General features: G+C 36.5%; 3 protein-coding genes across 4 annotated transcripts; 1 reads left to right on the plus strand and 2 right to left on the minus strand.

The window, feature by feature from the left end:
* The first annotated feature begins 7,072 nt into the window (after positions 1–7,072).
* Positions 7,073–10,561, plus strand: LOC114744544 (uncharacterized). Of its 2 annotated transcripts, none has more exons than XM_028932714.1 (6): positions 7,073–7,181; positions 7,296–7,340; positions 7,468–7,638; positions 8,246–8,357; positions 9,472–9,709; positions 9,797–10,561. In XM_028932714.1, the coding sequence occupies exons 2-6, from the start codon at positions 7,320–7,322 to the stop codon at positions 9,882–9,884; spliced, it is 630 nt and encodes a 209-aa protein (XP_028788547.1). In that variant the 5' UTR covers positions 7,073–7,181; positions 7,296–7,319; the 3' UTR covers positions 9,885–10,561. The 2 variants fall into 2 exon arrangements, with proteins under 2 accessions (XP_028788547.1, XP_028788548.1); XM_028932715.1 differs by having other exon boundaries at positions 8,252–8,357.
* Positions 10,562–11,276: 715 nt separating this feature from the next.
* LOC114744545 (pyruvate, phosphate dikinase regulatory protein 2-like) lies at positions 11,277–15,346 on the minus strand. The gene is made up of 4 exons (XM_028932716.1): positions 14,777–15,346; positions 12,982–13,131; positions 11,729–12,368; positions 11,277–11,553 (listed from the first exon to the last, which is right to left on the minus strand). Exons 1-4 carry the CDS (start codon positions 15,062–15,064, stop codon positions 11,450–11,452), a joined length of 1,182 nt encoding a protein of 393 aa, XP_028788549.1. The 5' UTR covers positions 15,065–15,346; the 3' UTR covers positions 11,277–11,449.
* A 2,928-nt stretch (positions 15,347–18,274) lies between these two features.
* LOC114744533 (uncharacterized) lies at positions 18,275–21,190 on the minus strand. Its single transcript, XM_028932699.1, has 3 exons — positions 19,459–21,190; positions 19,312–19,372; positions 18,275–19,196 (listed from the first exon to the last, which is right to left on the minus strand). Exons 1-3 carry the CDS (start codon positions 21,188–21,190, stop codon positions 18,275–18,277), a joined length of 2,715 nt encoding a protein of 904 aa, XP_028788532.1.
* Between the last annotated feature and the right edge of the window lie 783 nt (positions 21,191–21,973).

The following is a 21,973-nucleotide window of genomic DNA, read 5'->3' on the forward strand; positions in this document are numbered from 1 at the left end:
TTTTATATTGTTGTCCATAATGCTTGATACTTTGATGGTCTGAACAAATTAATGTACCTTTTTAGGTTCTTAATACTTCTTCTTATTCTATATATAAAATAAAATTTTCGAGATAGGCTCAATCCTATTTATAAGATACACTTAAATGATGTCAGAAATTTTAAGCAATCTTTTTCATTTTCCATTAGCTACAGGTTATGGTATATCACTGCATTAATTACCTACCTTTTTCACTTTCTCTATAAAATAAGGGTAATTTTCAAAATAAAATGTATTTTTACATATTTATTATTTTTAACCAATTTTTTTATCTATATAATTCAATTCTTCGTCTGGAGGGGGTAATTATTAACTGTTTATATATAAAATGCATGAGCATATATAATAAGGCTGAGATGTGATGAAAACTTTTGCATGTGTGTATGCATATGGAAGGTTGTGGGTGTGAATATAGAGAAGTAGAAGACAAGAGGAAGTGGATTATTTTGTGTGAACCATCATTATTTCTTCTCCCTCCTTAATTATAATTAAATTGTACTTTCTTCGCTCTTTTTGTTTCTTCCCATTACAAAATCTAATTTTATATATTAATAATTACGGCCGGCCTGCAGGACTTTTCTGAAAGGCATATTAATTAAACTACATACACATGATCGCACTAAAACAGAGATTATTAAAGTATGGACCCCCTCTAATCTCTAATATAAAGTGTGCAGTGTTTCATTTAAAAAAAAAAGGGGGGGGGGAATGGTGTGTCCTTTTATATTTATTTTGGTTAATATAATTTTTGGTCCTTCAAGTTTGCTCTCATTTTGGTTTTAGTTCATCAATTTCAAACTATAGATTTTAGTCTCTCAAAAGAGCAAAATAATCCATATTTTTATTGGGACCAATGTTTTAAATAAAAAAAACTTGATAGATCAAAACCTATGATTTAAAACTTTAAGGACTAAAATCAAAATAAAAGTAAATTTGAAGGACTAAAGTTTGTATTAACTCTAACTAAAATTACAATTAAAAGAGTGGGGCTAGGCAGTCTTCATATATAACCACGGATGGTGTACATGTGTGTGTGTGTTTATTCTCTCATGTATAGACCACAAACACGTTTTGCTTCTAAATTTAAGACAAGATACAAGATTTTTTTTTATGACTAAAGAGAATTTTTCGTGGACAGCAAAGATTAATCTCGAGCATTGATTTGATATCGGATGGTAAACTATGCTCAATTAGATTTGATTTATGGACAGAATTTTAATTTTTGAAAAAAAAGAAGTGAATTCTTGACTCCTTCTTCAACGGCCATATATTAATTTTTATTAAGTTCTATTTGGGAATAAATATGAATGAAGTATCAGTTCAACATGACTTGAATATATATCTTAAAAATAGCACAAATATTTCTTAATATTCCATCTAATAATAAATTTTGGAATATGGGAATATGAGATTGTGCATATAAAGCTACTGTGTTCACACCCACACTCTTCCACATTCTCCCCCACGTAACTCTATCATCAGCTAGCTGGATTCTAAAAGTTATCGCCACCACATAATTTATGTTAGTGTAACATCTGAAATGCAAAGTGTAGCTGAAAACACTATGGTAGCGTTCTAAAATGTCATTTTTTTTAAATTATACATGAAAATTTTTGTGACAAATTTTAAGTATATATAAATCATAATAAATAGAAGGTCATCAAATTTTCAATATCGTTAATACATATTAATATGACTTTTTTGCAGGGTACTGAAAATGGAACCACTCAACAAACCGGTTGTTAGTGAGTTATATTGGGATTAACTCAAGATTAAATTAGTGATAATGAGTGAAAGTAAGAACGAAAGAACTGAAGCAGCATCCTCCCCCTCCCAAAAAAAAAAAACAGTCATTTTGTGCCTATAATAGTCTTCTTTTGAAAAAATAATCTGGGTAATCCACTCAACCCAGTGAGTCATCTGAAGTCAACTCTAGGATACTCTAGACACATCAGGTCATTTTTCCGGGTTAACTTTTCAATTATATCGAACTAGTTCATAAATAAACCGTTCCGACTAAAAAGAAGTAGATATATAGAAAGATGAGGAGATGATGAAGTTGTGAAGTGAGAATTAAAAGCGCGGGACAATGAGTTGTGATGAAAAGGAGAGAGAATTGACAAGTGAGGAACAAAAGGACAAAGCAATGTGAAAGATGAATAAAGTGAACTATGAACATTGGATTTACTTATATTATTAGAAGCAAACATACAAAACACACAGAACCATCATCACATGTATGTGATGGATAGATCATGAGCTCCTTCATATATATATATATATATATATATATATATATATATAAAATATCTCCTCGTTCCACGACTCTACACCCTTGAATATGCTTTCAGAGTCTTTAGTTGGCAACTTGCCCTTGTATTTCTACATAGATCTGAAAGCTACACTGCCTTCATGTAATGCTATTTGTCATAATTTTCTAGGTTTTATATTCTGCGTTTATATTCTAGGCATTACTATATATGGGTGTCCATCATATAGTGTCCTTTCATAGTTACTATTTATAATAATTCATCAAATGATTGAGCCTTCTCATTTCTACTTGTCTGGTTCAATAATTTTTTCGGGATTAACTGAATGCTCACCTGCACCAAAAAAAAAAAAGCATTTCTTTACAGCAATTAAAAAGCACTACAATAGGGGTAAACCGATATAAAAAATCTTGAACTTTTAATATCAATTGGTATAATTATGATAGTGAGGAGCTTAGTCCCTCCACATATGGCTTTGGCATGATACGCCTTTATATTACACTCCTCTGATCTTAAATATAAGACTCTTTTTAGAGTGTAATTTACACTAGAAAAAGGGTTTTATATTTAGAACCGGTAGTATTATATTATATTACATTATGTTATATTATATTATTGTTTTGAATATAATTAATTACCTGATCAGTAGGTCTTAAGTAGCTGTAATTGAAGATCACAAGGATTGCTTACTGAAGCATCCTTTGACTTAATAATGAGACTTGGGATAAATATATCGTCCTTGTTTCACGAGGGAAACAAATAATCATATCATATTCAAGAGCTTACCTAAGTGATGATTTAACGAGCTTTACTCATCGGTCGGCTAATTAATTTTACTTGAGATTGTTGTATATGTTTAATATATATTGTCAAGCCAGAAATGATATATCTGTAACTATATATGATTGTAATTAACCATAATTTTATTTGTAGATCGATCATAATTAATTAATGGTGGTCAAAGCGAGTCAGCCGGGTTCGGATTCTTTAACCACTTGCGCCAACTCATATGCGTGCTCACGTTTTCATAATTACTAGGATGTGCTTCTCTTTATTTAATTACACGTCCCTAGCTCAAAATCCATACAGGAATTAAATCCTCATATGATATACTACCTCCTGTTTTTAATATAAGAGCTAGTTTAATATTTAGTTTGATTCTAAGTATATTATCCCAATCCACTTTGTCTCTCATATTTATTTTTTTTTTCCAATAGTCCTTAATAGTTACATATATTAAATATTTCATCAAATTGTAATTCTAGCTAATATATTATTAGTAAAGATATTTTAAGGAAAACAACACTTATTTATTAGAAATAACTAATTTAACTATTTTTTTATTTTACTTAAATTAGTCAATTAGCTCTTATATTAAGTAATGGAGGTGGTATTTAATTTGTAAAATAAGTTTGAAAAAGTAGTGTTATATATATATATATATATATATATATATATATTTAAATCCTTATTGCGAAAGGTTCTTCCAAAAGTTTCACGTCCCGATGGAAATAAGCCAATCATCAGTTAAGAATATTTCTAGGCCAAAAATCTTTGATGTTGGAGGTTTTTTGGTTTTTTTTTTTTTTTTCGCAGTTTGAAATTTTAAGTGAATCATATTGATCTCTCAGGTTTCTATAATTGAAATTTTCTCAAGTTAGGTAACCTTTGTGCCTTTCCTTTCCTCTGACCACTCAACTGTCAACATTGAATTTCTTTTGGTTAGATGAAAAAAAATGATGGCAGGTTTTTGGAGTAAGCATGAAGCTTTACTTTCTTATATTTGAATAGATCATGAAGAGTACCGTGTAACCAACATATTATCTATTTGAAATTATTTCTGAATAACCATCTATTTTTAAGGTAACAGATACTTACTATATATAGATATTCAGAATTTAACAGACCTGAAACGTTATTATTGCTTGAATAATAACAATATATATATAAACTTTTATGCTTTATTAGCAAACACGCTGTTTATAATTTGCTGTGTGAAACTTTAAAGTTCTCATTTATATTATAAATTATACAATACGTTTTTTGGAAAAATAATTAAAAAATACCTGTTAAATTTTAAAATGTTAAATAGGTGATTTTGACATCTCAAAATTATTATAAGAAGGATCAGCATAATCTATTTATTTTTTTGAAATTCAACAAGTGTATTTTTTTGTCATTTTCCTATTTTTCCAATTTAGTTTTTTTTTTTGCCCAATTTAAATGTAATTAACGAGTGGAGTATTTGCAAGTCGCGGCTATATACATTTACACTGTTAAAAGCATGCAAATTTCAGAAGCTGGTGAATCTGTTATTTTCTGAAAAGCTTAAGCCTACGCATTTCTATTATTTCTTTATGATCTGCACATCTATCAAATGCTATCCTATGTACCATACCAACAAAAAGTGCATCAATTATATATATATATATATATATAATTCTTTTTGATGGCATTGACCAAAAATAGGCAATTCTCAGAGTGCCTTTGTTCTCTCAGGAATCGTTCTCATAGATAATTTCAAAAAATGATTTAATTAAGGGGCAAGCGGCAAGAAAAGAATAATCTCTTAAACTTGATTAGCAGTTATATAATAGGATTCAGAAATTATGTTATTTATTGTTTATAATTAAATGGAATTCAACAAGCTACATAAGTGTGTTTTATATATATATATATATATATATATATATATTGCGGTGTCATTTTCTGATTTTCCATATCAAAACACAGAAATAAAGGGAAAATAGGGATAGAAGTAACGACTAAGATTTGGGTGGAAAAGTCTGTAGTTCCTCGTGATACTTACTTGACGTCTTCACTAAATATACTTAGCTATTTATTTCATTTTACGTACCATAAATAAAGGAGGCGTCACATATAAATATGTAACCTCCCATTTTTGACGATGTTTAATATGTAATTTCTCCTATTTTCTGCTTTTTATATAAGTTGATATTATTAATGGGCACCATCATTGGCGTATTTAGTGTAAAATAATAAAGGATTAATGGAAATGGATAATCCCCACCTTTGCTGTCAAATCGTTGACCAAAACTTGCTTCTTTGTCATCCTTGCGTGATGTTATATTATTGCTGAATTATTAGGTACGACATATATTATCAATTCGCAATGTTTCCATCAGGATACTTGATTTTCGAAAAAACACCTGTTGTTATTATTACTTTTATTATATTGATTTTGAATTCCATTATCAGGCATTCGAGCAAATGGGGTGCCTTACTACCTCTAAATAATTATTGTGGCTGCATACTCAAAACTTGCACACAAAACTACTTGTTAATTAATTAAGCAGGAATGATTTCTTATCAGTTGATGCAAAGGCTTTGTGGTATTACTACCAAGCGTTGGGTGCAGTGGTCACTGACACACCCCAGACAGACGAGAGTTTGAACCTGGAGCCGTGCTTGTTGGGAGGGATTTATTGCCTTTGGTGTAAAGCACCTTACATGGGCGTGCCTAAAAAATACCCCATTCCGGATTAGTCAGTTGCCCCGGGTTATGGTCCAGTTTAGAAGGCCAGGAACTCAGGAAAAGGCGCTATATCGGGGAGAATCGCGGAGGGCATAGGCCTCAATCTGCCCTAGATCACCAAAAAAAAAAAGGCTTTGTGGTATTATTTATTTTTTTCCTGAAAATTTCAATTGCTTTTTCTTGTTTTTGTTATCGAATTATCATTATCAAATGGCGTAAAAAGTAAACTAAATTTCAATATTATAATATATAAATTATCATATAGCTGTTATTGTTCTGTCAAATTTTGTGATAATATGTTAAATTAGATTAAAGGGAAAAATATAATTTTTTGTCCCCATAATCGTTATCAATTTGGTTCAAGCTTATGTAATTTTTTAATCAAGAAATCAATTTTTGGTTATCTTGAATTAAAATTACTTCCACTACCAAACACTATTACTGCATCACATCAGTAACAACAATATTGTCAAGAATTTTTATCAAAGCTCATAATCATTATAATGACTAATTTCATAATGAAAATTATACAAAAACGCTGACCCAAGCTGACCCGAAAGCTTTCGGAATGAAAGAATATATTTTTCTAGATTAAATTTACTAGTTTTTCTTTTTTTTTTCAAAATCATTGACGTTTACCCACGCCTGAACCCGTTATTTGAAATAGTCAGAGTGGCATCAATAAGAAATGAATTTTAAAATTACTCTTAAAGAAGATAAAAAATATTAAATAAAATATTTATTTAAGAGTTGCAAATATGAATTTCATTTTTTTCAACTTTATTAATTTATTCCTTTATTACTTTATTATATCTTATTCTATTTGTGAAAAAAGAAACGGCGGGTGGAAGTAGGGGTTAAGGATAACGACGAAGGGATTAACTGGTGACTTTCGTCAGTCAATCACCTTAAAACATACTCCGGAGACGTGATCATCGGCTAAACGTTAACTTCACGGGGACAAACCTCAACAATTCCACCATATCAATATCAATTTTTTTCCTCTCTCTCTCTCTCTCTCACGCACACACACACAGTATGTACGTATGTATATATATGTGTGTGGGCGCGTATATATATAGGCCATATGACGACCGGCTGAAATTTCCAACCCTCACTCCTGCTCTTTCTTCGTCTTGTTCCTCCTTCAACTTGCTCATAATTTCTTTTCGTATCGGTTCATCCTCCCAAGAAAAATCATCCTGGTTAATCCCACCAGAAACAGAGTAGGTATATGTCAGTTCGCCCTCGATTATACTCGTACAATTTTCTCGACAAACAAACAAGCTTCACACCGTGTTTCTCGTTGAAGCCAGCTTCTTAAACATAAAGCAGAGGAGACCCAGCTACTTTTGAAGACGAAGACCTTATCTTCTGTAAGTGGGGAAGGGTTTTCGAGAAGAAGGAAGAATCTTCTGGATTATCTTTCAGTGTCTGTGATTGATCCTTTTTGGTATTTGTTCCTCCGTTCTGACTTCCGGTTTTTTCAGTTTCCTCCTTTGAAAGCGACGGAAATGGCGGAAATTCCAAAGTTGGTGAGTATTCGTTTTCTGGGTTATCTCTCAATTTTCATCGCCAAAACTGTTCCATTGAATTTCTGGTCATTCTTCATCATCCTCATAATTTCCACTCACAGATCCTTCATAACTCTGCTTTTTTCAGGACTCAGGTTCTTCGTCCTCAGAACAGAACAGGGCGAACCAGAAAATCTCAGTTTCAGATCACATGGACGCATTTCAATACACACCCGAGAAATCTGATAACTTTGTGATTGACATGGACGCCTTCCCTTCCACCATCAATAAAGATAACAATCCCAATTCCAGAATTACAGTAAGCTTTTTTCTTCTTTCGATTAATTTAATTCATACTTTACCACTTTTTCCTTCGAATCTATCCATTACTATCTATAATTTGAAACTGTCAATCCCAAGTTTTTTTTTTAATGAAAAAATAATTTCTTAATTCTTCACCAGAAATTAAAACTTGGCTCAGATAACACGGCGTTGCTTTCAGCTTGCCATCAACTTCCATTAAAGTTTACGGCCATTGCAACAGAATGTCTTTCTCAAGCTTTATTACTCTCTCTTCAGACTCTATCCCTTTTCTCAATTTAAAATTAATGAAACGTTGAAATTAGAGCAGCCTTTTAATTAATTAAACCGTCTTTCACTTTGTGTAACTCCTACTTAACCCCTCCCCAACATGCCCCTTACTGTACTTTTTCGGCCACTGTAGCATTTTTCAATATCCAAAGCAATTAATTGTTATTCTCTTGTGTTCTTGTGGGAAAAAAAAAATAACAAAGGCAATTACTTTAAGTTTCATAATTTAACCAGACACCTAATAGGTTGAACTTGGTTCCAGTTTAGATCTTTTTGGCCAGGGCCACTATTAGTTTAGAAAAAATTTGTCTTTATTTTAAAAAAGCAAAAAATAGTTGCAGAGGAACCTTTCCAGGAAAGGATCTCAGCGTGGGGGCGACAAGAAGATCAATGGCAGTGCTGCCCTTCATGATAGGGATAGTGTCCCTACAACAGGCTCACCTAAAGGTACCACTGCCCTTTACAAAAATATATACAAAATCATTTATTGTTTTCTTCCTTTTTTTTTTTTTAAAGACGAAATCGCATCTTGTAGATGGCCATAAAATTATAATATCACCATACCTTAGCTTAGGTCCGTGTACGGTGATGTGTAATAATAATAATTAAATATTAGTAAATATTAATATTAATATTTTCCATCACCAACCTGTAATTGTGTGTCAGCCCATGGTGGTGTCTCCTTAGTGTCAGGTCTCATCTTGTTGTTAATGTTAATGATTCTGATCTTATTATTATACTTATAATCATTATTATTATAAGCCATAATCCCAGATCCACCATGGTTCTAGGAAACGACATTCAAACATGGTTGGTAATCATATACTCATCTATTCATAAATAAGAATTTTCATTAACTTGTTTGTACTTAAAAGATGATTTGTGCATCAACCCCTTTTACCACTTTATTAAGTAAGATTTACTTGTTACCATAGCGTGGAAGAAACTGATTTGATGTAAAACCAACCACCTCGGTATTCAAGTAATGGGAAAATTAGTTGAAGTGTCCAACTAACACGAAACCTACCTTTCACAGTGGAACTATCTTATTACCCCTTTTCTAATAAATAAATTTATTTGAAAAATCACTCATAGCAAAACAGGAAATGCCAACAAATCCTTTGATAAGTATATTTGAAAACTGATCTGTTAACAAGAAGTTGACCCATGTCTGGTAAAGATACAAGTTTTTTTGGAAATAAGAATCTTATTAATGAATAATATGGAAATACTTCTGCAAACGCTTTGAGTCTTGCTGTAATCTTGATGAATCTCTTATACTAGATTCAAATTTTATTGGTGAAAAGAACCTAATACTTTGCAACTTTTATATACATGTAGTATCATTTAGGTTCTTCCCACTTTAATGGGAGACTTTTCCCCAATATTACCAAGTAAATCCTCCTAGTTTGGTAGGGGTACAGATTATAAGGGTGTATTTGTACCATGATAATACCCCTGAGTGGGGCCACGAGAATTGGCTATGGCAGAGACTTGAACAAGCTTGCGAACCAACAAATTTGTTGTATTAATGTTGGGGTACGGTATCATTGATCTGCAGCTACTCTGATGGGGTCTTGCACGCCTGAAAAGCCCGGGATGGTGACCGTAGGGTCCACTGATCACTCCACCAATTCACAGGTCCATCATCAGATTACCATCACAACCAGCAATATCAGTACCACCGCCGCAGCCGCCACGGCCATTGAAAGCAAAGGAGTATCCCGGCGAAACAGTTTCAAGAGGCCTTCTTTCCGGATCCTCGATCCTAGGAGGGTTCTTCTGTTCTTTGCCACCTTGTAAGATATATATGATACAGCTCCATTCATGGCCTCGTCTGTTATATTCCCTTCAATTCCTAATGTCTGGTTCTGCTTTTAACACAGGTCAAGCATGGGAACTATGTTGTTGATATACTTCACCCTTGCAATGGGCAAGCAAAGTGATGAAAATGGGGTTGATTGGCAGCAATGAGATAACCGGAGGACCATGCATCTGAAGTGAAGATATATAAGTTAGAAACCAAGGATTGAACATTTACAATACAAGTTTCACGGAAGGACAGAAATTCTCAGAAGTCCTAGTTAACAACCAGCCAGTACTAGGAGCCAATAAAAACAAATCAAAACGGGTGCTTCAGTGATAGTGGAACTCATTGCCTCCCTGAACACTCGGTTTAACAGGTTTTCGTTGCTTCATTCTACAGCCAAATGATACATTATGTGTATCTAAAAATTTTCTTGCAGAAGAATTGCAGCTTAAGGCAGAAGAGGAAATCAGTTCACCGAAGATAAAACTGCTGGCGTTTATAAGCCGATGAAATTTCTACAACCTTCTTGACGTCAAAATCAGTTAACACTCAGCTCTAGGGATTCAACTCTTTGGCGAATTCATGATGTCATTGCAAAGTCATACTCACTTCCACTTAGAGGAATGGGAAACAACAGAAGACGTGAAACAGAATCCACTTAGAAATATGTCGTGTTTTTTAGTATTGCACGGCTCAGTGAAGGATTAGAGTGTCACTGTTCTCCTCTCCCTGGCCACTTTATTTAGCCTTGCTTTTTCCTTCCTTGGATCATGCTGTTCTGTTCTTTTGTATTTGGTTCTTACATGCAATCCTAATCGTAGGTGCAATTTTGAGCTTGTAACTTTCATGTGAGCAAATAAACAAAAGTTGAGAACAAAATTATGCTTGTGACAGCCATAATCAGGTGTTTGCGTAGACAGGAGGCATGAACGCGCGTGTTCGAGAGCTATTAACTTTTTGTAAGAAGTAGGGCAGTCCACGATTGCCTTTTCCGGGACAAACAATGTTCTTTTGTCTATGGACGCTTTCAGTACTGTCATAGGTTAGGTATGAAAGATCAGAGTTACTTTGAGCAATTTCAGATGCGAAGTGTTAGGTACGGAATACTACCAACCCTGCGTGCACTAGACACTACTGATCAAGAATTCGTAAGAGGTTATTCAAAAACCTCACGATATAATTTGACAGGTACTGCCAATAAGATGGGCCATAATAAAGACAATCGATGTCCAAAATTTCATCCACTTAGAAGCTTGCTTATGCTGATGTTTTAACAGTTAGTATATGAAGCCATCGAGAAATCTTTGATTGATTTGATATAATAGCACTTCCTTCAGCTTGAAGGTTAACAAAAGCGCATTTCCCATTATCGATTAAATCCATGAGAATTTCCGCTGATGAAGAAATGCCACCAACATTCACTAATGTATGGATTTGCAGTTTCACAGTTCCCACCAGGGTCATCAAAGCAAACACCTTTTAGGTATATGCTCGGTTTCTGGACCTATTAAGATACTATTCAACTTTTGACGTGGCAGATTAATAAGCATTCTTTGTAAGAGCAAGCATTTGTGGACCAAAACTTTAAAATTGATGGTAACATTTTACCCTCCTCTACTATACACTGATATGGAATAATGAAATTCGCATTATATAACTACATTACACAATATACAATTCGAGACTTTACAACTAGTGGTTTAACATCAGGCAAACAAAATTGTCACCTTTAATAGCGTTTTGAGATCCTTGGCATCATGAACTTTTGCCTCCGGTCATGGTAGAGCCTCAATATAACCGCTGCAGTTTCTTCTATTGCTTTTCCCGTCACATCTGAAGTTGGAGCAACAGATTACGGTTCTGTTAGAGGCTAATTGAAAGAAATAAGAAAAAAAATCACAATAATTACTATTGTGTAATTATGATATTTTACAAATAAAAATTCATAGGAACATATAAAGAGTGAAAAGGCACAGAAATGGGAACATGATCGCACTAGATTTCTTACCAATCACTGGCCAGACAGGGTTCTCAGCAAAGAGTCTTCCCGCAAATTCCAGTTCCTGTCTAACATAATCCATCTCTGAGTAATTGCTCCTTGATTCTGGACTGAATCCCAGAGTTCTAGCCCTTGCTTTTCTTATGTTCTGCAGGACTACGGGGTTTATAGTTAAGCCAAAAACCTTGCTTACATCTACCTTAAAAAGAGTCTTTGGCATTTCCACACCCATCACAATGGGTACATTTGCCACTTTGTAACCTTTTTGTGCTAGATAAATTGATAATGGCGTCTTGCCAGTCCGCGAAACACCAGTAAGAATAATGTCAGCCTTGGCCAAATTCTGGGGACATGCCCCATCATCTTGCTTGATGGTGAATTCAACAGCTTCAATACGGCGAAAGTATTCATCAGAAAGTGGAAGGTTCCGGCCAGAAGCCCCACGGGGAAGCCCAGATGGTGAGACCCCAAGATGAGAAGAAATTTCCTCAATTATTGGACCTAATACGTCAGTGGATCGTACACCCCATAACTTGCAAGCCTGCTTAGCGTATGCAGCCATCGAAGGGTCAGCTAAAGTATACACAACCAAAGCATCTTCCTTGGCTGCCTGCTTTAAGATCTCCACTAATTTCTCCGCATCATCAATCTGACAATAATTGAGTAAAATCAGCGCAACGCGTCAACATATATTACCTAGTTATGGTATTATTTTCATTTCCCCCCGCTTCCTCTGCCTTGAATAACTCACGTTAGCAGTTAAATTCTTGTCTAGGTGTGCACTAAGTTAGACATATAATGCAAGGTACAGGGAACCAACTTAGAAGGTGTCCAATTTACTTCTAGTTTTTTTGGTTGTCACTTTGCAGGGCACGCTCAACCTACCACCAATCACATTACTGTTGCCCGTTGGACAACAATTGCAATTGCGTACGAGACGGCGACCCGGGGGGGGGGGGATCTAACTTTCATTTTATAAACCAAAATTCACACCCCCACCCTCCCAAGAAAACTACTTAAAAAACAAAGCCAAAAAGATTTACTTGAGACTTGCTCATTGACTAGATGACACACTTTCGCATTCACAGAATGTGATATTAGAAATGCAACACGTAACTCAAAAGGGGGGTAAATTAGCTTACTCCCAACTATTTAGTACGGCCTATGAAATGTTACCACAAACCCCAAACAGAAATTAAATCGTGTTTGGAACTCAAGATTGAAGAAAATACGTAGCAAAGGAGAAGTGCAGGACAAATTACCCCAGAAAACAAGTGGGTACTGAGAGGGCATCCATGATCGACCAAGCAGTAATCAAACTGACCCAAGGCAGCGTTAACGCAGTGCTCGGCCGTCCAACCAGTTCCGTCGGAGACTATATAAATGGACTTGGACACCCTCACCTCCACGCCCTCCACAACGTCGATATCAGACGCATCTGTATCAGGAGACAGAGTGATGGGAGGTAGAGAAGCACCGGATTGGACGGTCTGAATTTGGGGAGTAGGGCGGTCTAATTTGCGACCGGAGCGAAGCGCTCGAGCCCTCGACCAACGGTTCAGCCGAGGGCTGCCTTTTAGTTTCCGACTCGGCGGCTCCGATGCCGCTTCTGGTTCGATTTGGTTGTTGTGGCCGCACCCTCTGATTTCGAGCACGACGGCTCCCGCATTTGCCCGTAATTGCGAAACCGCCATCGCAACCGTTCCCATGTTGGTGAAGGTGGGAGAGCCGCGTCATATATCAAAATTATCTCATCCTGCTTTGACGTTTGTATGATTTTCGATAACAAAATGTGGAGCAGTATTATTTAAATAAAACCTCTTTTTGCTTCATTTTCGTTATATGTTCTTAACATAACTTTGTAAGAAATTTTTATCCAAAAACTGATGTTTGAGAAATTTGGCTTGATTGAAATTTTTTTCTGAAATTTACTTTGAGGAACAATCTTTAAATAAAGGAAGCAGAAATGATATAGTTGATTCATTTTTTTAATTCTTTTATCATTTAATCTTATTAACATTTTTTCGCAAATTTAATTTAACATATTTCGATATAATGAACTGATATAAAATTAGGAAGAGTAACATAAACGGTATGAAAAAATTTCTCTTAAGAGCAGGCAAAATCACTCGCCCATTATCTTTAGTCAAACCTTGTTGTATTCAAAAAATTTCAAATGTATCATTAACCAACATAATCATGCTTCTGCAAAATGTAACACTAGTATATACTACTCCTCCAGTCCTTATTGTAAGACCCAATTGTTGAGTTGAGTTAAGTTTGGTCCTAAATATAATATCCATTTCTCATATTTATCAATTTTTTCTAAATTACTCTTATAAATACTCCCTCAACCATAATTAAGTAGAAGAGAGAGAGAGGGTATTAAGAAAGATGATTATGTTATTTTAAGAAAAATGTGTCACATTTCTTATAATTAACTAACTTACCTAACTTTTTTAATCTAATCAAATTAATTAAATGGGTCTTATATTAAGGACTGAAGAAGTATATTTCAAACAAATCCTGTACTCTACATTTTTATTCACTTTTCCAGAAAATATAGCAGGAAGAGCATACAGCCTTTTTTTTTTTTTTGGATTTTTCCATCCGGTATCCCAGGGCAATAGGCATCTTTCAGCCGTGACAGCGGTCCCAGACTAATCCGGATCGAAGGCTTGCAAGGAACCTTTCGGTTGGCGCCCTCTGGCCCCTCAGGGTGCTGCGTTCTCACGGCTCGAACTCAATACCCGTGGTTAAGCTAGGACAGCTCCAGCCAGCTGACCTAACCCCTCGGGGTTACAGCCTTTTTATTTTATAATATGGAGAAATATTATCTTTCATTATGCAATTCCTTTTTTAAAAAAAATCAGCAATTTAACCAGCAGGCTTGCAAGCACCAGCACACAAGTGGGTACTGAGAGGGCATCCATGATCGACCAAGCAGTAATCAAACTGACCCAAGGCAGCGTTAACGCAGTGCTCGGCCGTCCAACCAGTTCCGTCGGAGACTATATAAATGGACTTGGACACCCTCACCTCCACGCCCTCCACAACGTCGATATCAGACGCATCTGTATCAGGAGACAGAGTGATGGGAGGTAGAGAAGCATCGGATTGGACGGTCTGAATTTGGGGAGTAGGGCGGTCTAATTTGCGACCGGAGCGAAGCGCTCGAGCCCTCGACCAGCGGTTCAGCCGAGGGCTTCCTTTTAGTTTCCGACTCGGCGGCTCCGATGCCGCTTCTGGTTCGATTTGGTTGTTGTGGCCGCACCCTCTAATTTCGAGCACGACGGCTCCCACATTTGCCCATAATTGCGAAACCGCCATCGCAACCGTTCCCATGTTGGTGAAGGTGGGAGAGTCGCGTCACATATCAAAATTATCTCATCCTCCTTTGACGTTTGTATGATTTTCTATAACAAATGTGGAGGGGTATTATTTACATAAAACCTTTTTTTTGCTTCGTTTTCGTTATACTTCGTCCAGTCTTAATTATAAAAACCAGTTGACTAATTTTTTTTTTTTGTACAAGAGATGACAAAATGTCCAAAACCGAAAAAGATCAACTCATGGGGGAATCAGATCCCACTCTTTCGCTAGCCACTAAATCTAGTAAATTCGGTGGACAGGAACCAAAAAATGAAGATCTAGAGAGACCCTCTTTGGCAAGTGCATCCGCAAGCTGGTTTTGCTCCCTTGGAATAGCTTTCAACTGTAAACTCCAATCCAGTCTCATAAGACTTGAAATCTGCATGGTGAGAAGACTACCTCTTGAATTAATCGTGCTGTTCTTTAAGAGATCCACAATATTTCTAGCATCTGACTCAATGATTATTTTCTTGAATCCACAGTCCCAAGCAAGTTGGAGACCTCTATAGATAGCCCACTCCTCAGCCTCTTGTGCCGAACTTGTGCCAAGATAATGAGAAAAACCAACCACCCAATTGCCCATGTGATCTCTAACCACTCCACCACACCCTGCCATTTTCTTTGACATAGCCATTGCACCGTCTACATTCAATTTAAACCACCCAATAGGAGGTGGTTGCCAAGCTGGCACTTGTCCCCGTGATTGGTTTAGGGCCGAATTCATCTCCTGTATTTGCACAAAGTGTCGCCAAGTCTGCATAATTACAGCTGTTGGATTTGAAGGTTTTATAAAATCATCATTAAAGATACTATTGTTTCTCCACAACCACAGCTTCCAAATACTCACTCCCCATAATAAGTTCCAGTTACCATTAGAAATATTACCGAGGTCCCTCTTAAGGTTCAGAGCAAACCAGTCACGCAGGTGTGCAGCAAAAAAAGCAGAGTGATACTTGGGATGAACTAAATGTTTCCACAAGCCACTAGCATATTCACAATCTCTGAAGATGTGTAACACATCTTCTGACCCAGAATTACAGCAAGGACAAATATCCTGTGTTGCAGACCATTTGCTTCGCCAGGCGTTTGTGGGTAGTCTATTATTGAAGGCGATCCACATAAAAACGCGTATGCGCTCAGCTCCCCTCCATTTCCATATAGCCTTGTAAACAGAACTATAAGTATTTGGAGGATTTTTTTCAACCATGTAATAAGCACTTTTTAGAGTAAATGCCCCATCAACAGTAGCATTCCAGGATAGAATATCATCCCCCGCCCCTTCCAAAGGAGGTAACGTTGTAATAAGGCGTTGAAACACACAGTTTGGAACTAGATTTGATAATCTCTGAAAATCCCAGGCTCCATAAGATACCCAATCTGCAACTTTGCTATTATTTTCTTCTTCCGTTAAAGGACGAAGGCACAGATCCTTAACTTTTCTGTCAGGAAAAAGCCAGCAATCATTAAAGAAATTCACAGAATGGCCATTTCGAATACTCCACTTCATACCCATATCAACAATATGACGCTGCTGTGCTATAAATTTCCACAGACAAGAGTCACTCGGATGAACCTCTAAGAGATTATCCTCACTGCGCAACATGTACTTATGAAGCAAAACCTCAGCCCAAAGACCTTTTCCACCGGTCACCAGCTTCCATGCTAATTTGGCCCCGCAAACCTGATTAACAGTAGTCAATCGCTTGAAACCCAGTCCTCCATAGAGTTTTGGCAACACCATTTGATCCCATCTAATAGGATGAAAACCATGTAGACTCTAACTATGTCCCCATATAAACTTCTTTTGCAATCTTTCCACTTCATGACATACAACTATAGGAATTTTTGACACTTGCATAGGGTATAAAGGAATAGCACTGAGTACCGACTTGGCAAGAGTGATGCGTCCAGCCATCGAAAGGCAATTTTCTTTCCAACCAGCAAGTTTTGACTTCACTCTATCAATAATAAACTGAAAAGTATCTGTCGGTTTCCTCAATCTAGTGATTGGAAACCCCAGATATTTTCCAATTTTTGTAGAAATATTCATCCCAGTAATCTCTTTAATTCTCTGCTTAGTCCCAGCTGGAACTCTTGGCGAGAAGAAAATAGTAGACTTACTTTTGCTAATTTTCTCCCCATAAGCCAAACAAAATTTATTCAAACAACTCATCATACATAAAGCTTGTTGTTCCGTTGCAGCTCCAAAAAGCAAAATATCATCGGCGAACATTAAATGAGAAATAGACGGTCCTTCTTTTGCCACTCTCACTGGTTTCCAACTACCATCTTTAACTGCATCACAGATCAAGTGCGAGAGCTTATCTATGCACAAAACAAACAGCAAGGGAGAAATAGGGTCCCCTTGCCAGAGTCCCCTCATTGGAGAAAAATACTCAGTTTGAGATCCATTCCAAAGCACATTATAAGTAATAGAAGAGACACAGGCTTTAATTAAATTAACAAACCCATCATCAAATCTTACTTCTAATAAAACTTGCTGCAAGAAATCCCATCTAATCCTATCATACGCCTTCTCCAAATCAATCTTCAAAGCCATCAAACCTTTTTTGCCCTTTGATTTCTTCATGATATGCATAATCTCTTACCCCACAATGATGTTATCTTGAATATTTCTCCCTTTAATAAAACTAGTTTGATAAGGAGAAATAATGTTATCCATGACAGACCTTAATCTAATAGCAATAATCTTTGTTATGCATTTATAGTGCACCGTACAAAGGGAAATAGGTCTGAAATGACCCACCAACTGAGGATTCTCATTCTTAGGAATCAAAGAAATAAGCGTTCTGTTATCTTCCACCTCCACATTTTTGGTAAGAAAAGCTTCTCTAACAAAATCGCATAGCTTTGCTCCTACAATACTCCAGTTGGACTGATAAAAGATAGGAGAGAAACCATCTACTCCTGGTGCTTTATAAGGGCCCATGGAAAATAACGCACTTTTGACTTCCTCAACGGAAGGTGCTCTGCTCATATCAAACAAGGTGGATCTATCTATCAAGGGGAAACTAGTCCTCGTAAATAGAACACAAGAAGACTGCTCCTCACAAATATAAAGATTTTTAAAATAATTAAGAACCAGAGCCTTAACTTCAACTTCATCTTCAATCCACCGATTCTGGTCATCCTTCAATGTCATGATCTTGTTCCTCCTTCTTCTTAACTTAGTCCTGAGATGGTAGTATCTAGTGTTCCTATCACCTCGTGTAATCCACTCAGTCCTGGCTTTTTGAAACCATTTGATCTCTTCCACTTCAATAATTGTTCTAAATCAGACTGTAACTCTTTTTCCAGGTTACGCAGAAAGAGAGAAAAAGGATAGGCCGAGGAGTTCTGGATTCCTTTCAACCTACTCAAAATTGTTCTCTTCTTCTGTTCAACAAAACCAAAAGTGCTTCTATTCCAATCCAAAAGATCATTCTTTAAATCAGCTAACGACTCAGAGATAATGCCATTATTTTTCCAGGCTTCACACAGAAAATCTTTAAAGTTCTCGTGTTGAAGCCACATTGCTTCAAAGCGGAAAGGCTTTATCCCTCTATTAACATTACTTTGAGTAGGAAGATATAAAACCAAAGGATTATGATCCGAGAAGAGAGTTCTGGGAAGAACCTTTAAACTACCTTCTGGAATTCGAAGCAGAAACTCATCATTCACAAAAGCTCTGTCTAGACGTTCGTATAGACGAGAACACCCAGAAATCTTCAGTCCTTTCCAAGTAAAACGCGGTCCATTGAACCCCAAATCAGATAACCCACATTCTCGAACTCTATCTTGAAACCAATTAATTCGACTAAAGTTGCACCCACTCCCTCCAATCCGTTCTGAAGCATGCAAAATATCATTAAAGTCACCATAAACCACCCAAGGCTTTGAGATTGCCGAAGAAAAATGCCGCAAGGAATTCCAGAGTAGCTGTCTATTATTTGAATGAGGAATGGCATAGATGGCAGTGAGGAAAAAAGAAGATTTACCTGGTATCTCACAATCCAAATGGAAAAATTGTTGATTCTCAACCAAAACATTAATCTGAATATTGTTACTCTTCCATGCTGCTACAATTCCCCCAGATCTTCCAATACTTGGAATCACTTTGATCGAATCAAATCCAAGAGCATGAAGGGGCGAAATTTTGTTTGATCTTCACACCTTGTTTCTGCCAAAATTATTAAAATGGGCTTGGGCCCTTCACACACAGCTTTAAGATTTCTGAGAAGCCCCTTACTACAGGCTCCCCTTGTGTTCCAATATAAGAGACTATCCATATAAAACAAATGAATAGTTTGAAATAGAGCAGCTCAATTAAAACCCATTAGAGAATTGGGTCTCAGGTACCATCGTACTCTCGACATAGTCATCCTCTTGCATCAAGCTCGTTGGATTGTTAAAAGGAGGCCTAATACTAGGATCACCTGGATCCACCTCCTCAATCCTAATCCCATCCAAATTAGTGAAGGACTTTGGACGTTGGGCTTTGTCTCCTGGGCCCAAATCCATCATGTTCACAACCTCACGTTCCACTAATTCACCCTCCGGTATATTCTTCCCCTCATTTGTCTTTTCGTTACATTCTTCCATAGTGATCATCAGAATTTCATTGCTTCTCATTTCATGCCCTAACATCTCCCTTGTCCTCTTCTCACACTTTCTACTTACCTCCATCTCCTTTAATTTCTCATTTGTCTCCCTCGAAATCACTTGCTCCTTTAACTTCTCGTTTGCTTCCCATGTTGCCGCTCCCTCAACATTTTCTCTTTCCTGCTGTCTTCTCCCTGTGCTTTTTTTCTTTCCATTTGAAGCTCGTACAGCATTAGTGTGTTGTGCCCATTTCTGTGTCTCAGGTACGGAATACACAACCTCATCCCGTACGTTCTCGTTATGCTTTGCCTCATGCCATTGCTCTTCCACGTCAGCTAGAACCCCGAATCGAGAACCGGCCTTTTCTGACCGGTTAGCTTCTCCCCTGTTCTCTTTCACTCTTCTTTGCCGGCGAGGTTTATGAACCACCCGCCACTGGTCTTGAGTAATTTTGCTTTCATGAATAACCACACCTTCCTGCTCTTTTGGATTCATTTGTGTTGCCCTTGGATTTGGATTTCCTTCTGCTCTTTGTTCTTTCTCTCTTTTTGGACAAACTTCACTTTTATGCCCATAAATACCACAATTTGAGCAGAGCATATGGAGCCCCTCATACTCAAGGTAATACTCCTCTCCATCTAATGAAAATCCCAACATTAACTGCTTCCCCAAATCAACTAGAACACAAATACGAGCATAATGACCTCTTAGCTGACAAGAGGTATTCATATCCACTTTAATAGTTTCTCCAATTCGATTACCAATAATTGTTAAGGCCTCCTCATCATAGCATTCTAAGAACACCCTTGGCATCCTGACCCAAACTGCTACCTTGTCTATGGTTGCTCTAGCTGGTTGGAACCTTGGTTCCCATGGTCTCACAGTTAGATAATGATCATAGATCATCCAAGGGCCTCCTGTAAGTGCATTAAAATAATCTTCTCGATTTGATAACTTCACAACAAAGAAGCCATAACCAATATTAATGAGGTTAATGACACCTCTTTTTGCCCACAAGGATTGCAGACGTGACTGGAGAGCTTTATAACCAATAGACCTGTCTAAGAGCTTAACTATCACTGCCTTCCTCCAAGCTCTATACAACTTTTTCTTCATTTTCCCAGAAAAAGAAAACATAGGGAAGTTCTTGTTAGGATCCTCTATTGTTCTGCATAATGGTTCATCCTTCTCCTGTTCCATAGCTTGTTGAGAACCTTCAGACATAGAATCGTCTGAATCTTCCTCGTCCGCATTCTCAATGTCATCATCAGAATGATCATTGTTTCTATCTACACCTTTCAGCTTTTCTGCAAACGAGGGCCCTCCAATATTATATTCAGAACTCTTCGACCCTGCCTTTGGCCAGTGGCCCCTGAGGATATTGTCACTACTATCTTTGGGCCCATTCTTGATCTTCTTCGAACTTCGCACCAGCAAGTCATCCTCTTCCTGAGACGGTGGAATCAACGGTGTTTTCCCAGCAAGCACGAGCGCCATTTTCCCAGCACAAGCTATGAATTTTGCATAGAGAGAATGGAGGAAGACGTCCCAACTACTTTTTGAAGAGATATCTAATTTCCTATTTATTTGGTTTTAGCCTTTTAGGGCAGAAGACAACTTTCAGTCATCCTGATCTTTGAAGACAAATCTGCTCTCTGAGGGGCATAAGATAAAAAGGATTTCATACTGTTTTTAGATTTGAACATGTTAGGGCCTAATTAGGTTATCATTATACTACTTTTTATCCTTAATATAAGATCATATTTGACTTTTATTTTGATCCTAAATATAAGACCACAATCCACTTTTTCTATCATATTTATGTATTTTTTTAACGTAATCCTTCTAACAATGACAGTTCTAGCCACTATACTTGATTAGTAAGAATATTTTAGGAAAGATAACACATATTTATTACAAATAACTAACTTAACTTTTTTTTTTAATCTCCTCAAATTAGTCAACTAGTTCTTATAATTATGACTGGAGGTAGTAGTTTTCAAAATAAATGTTTAGTTTTATAGGATCTAGGCTTTAGAGATTATGCATTTTAAGGTTCATGATTATTTCAGGTCTCAAATTTTAGAATTTCAGGATTTTATGAGCTTGGAGGCTTATGAATTTTATGATTTTGTGTCAGCTTAACTAATTTTGTATTTTCCAAACACCCAAAAAGTGAGAGAGAAGTGATTTTGATAATCTACAAGTAGATTTTCATTTGGATGCAGTTTTTTTCCCCTTCTTTTGCATAAGGGTAGCATATGGTCGTTTCGCAACAAA

Source organism: Neltuma alba, unplaced genomic scaffold, assembly GCF_004799145.2.
Source record: "Neltuma alba isolate B1F8T4 unplaced genomic scaffold, ASM479914v2 tig00004377_pilon, whole genome shotgun sequence".
NCBI classification, from domain to species: Eukaryota; Viridiplantae; Streptophyta; class Magnoliopsida; order Fabales; family Fabaceae; genus Neltuma; species Neltuma alba.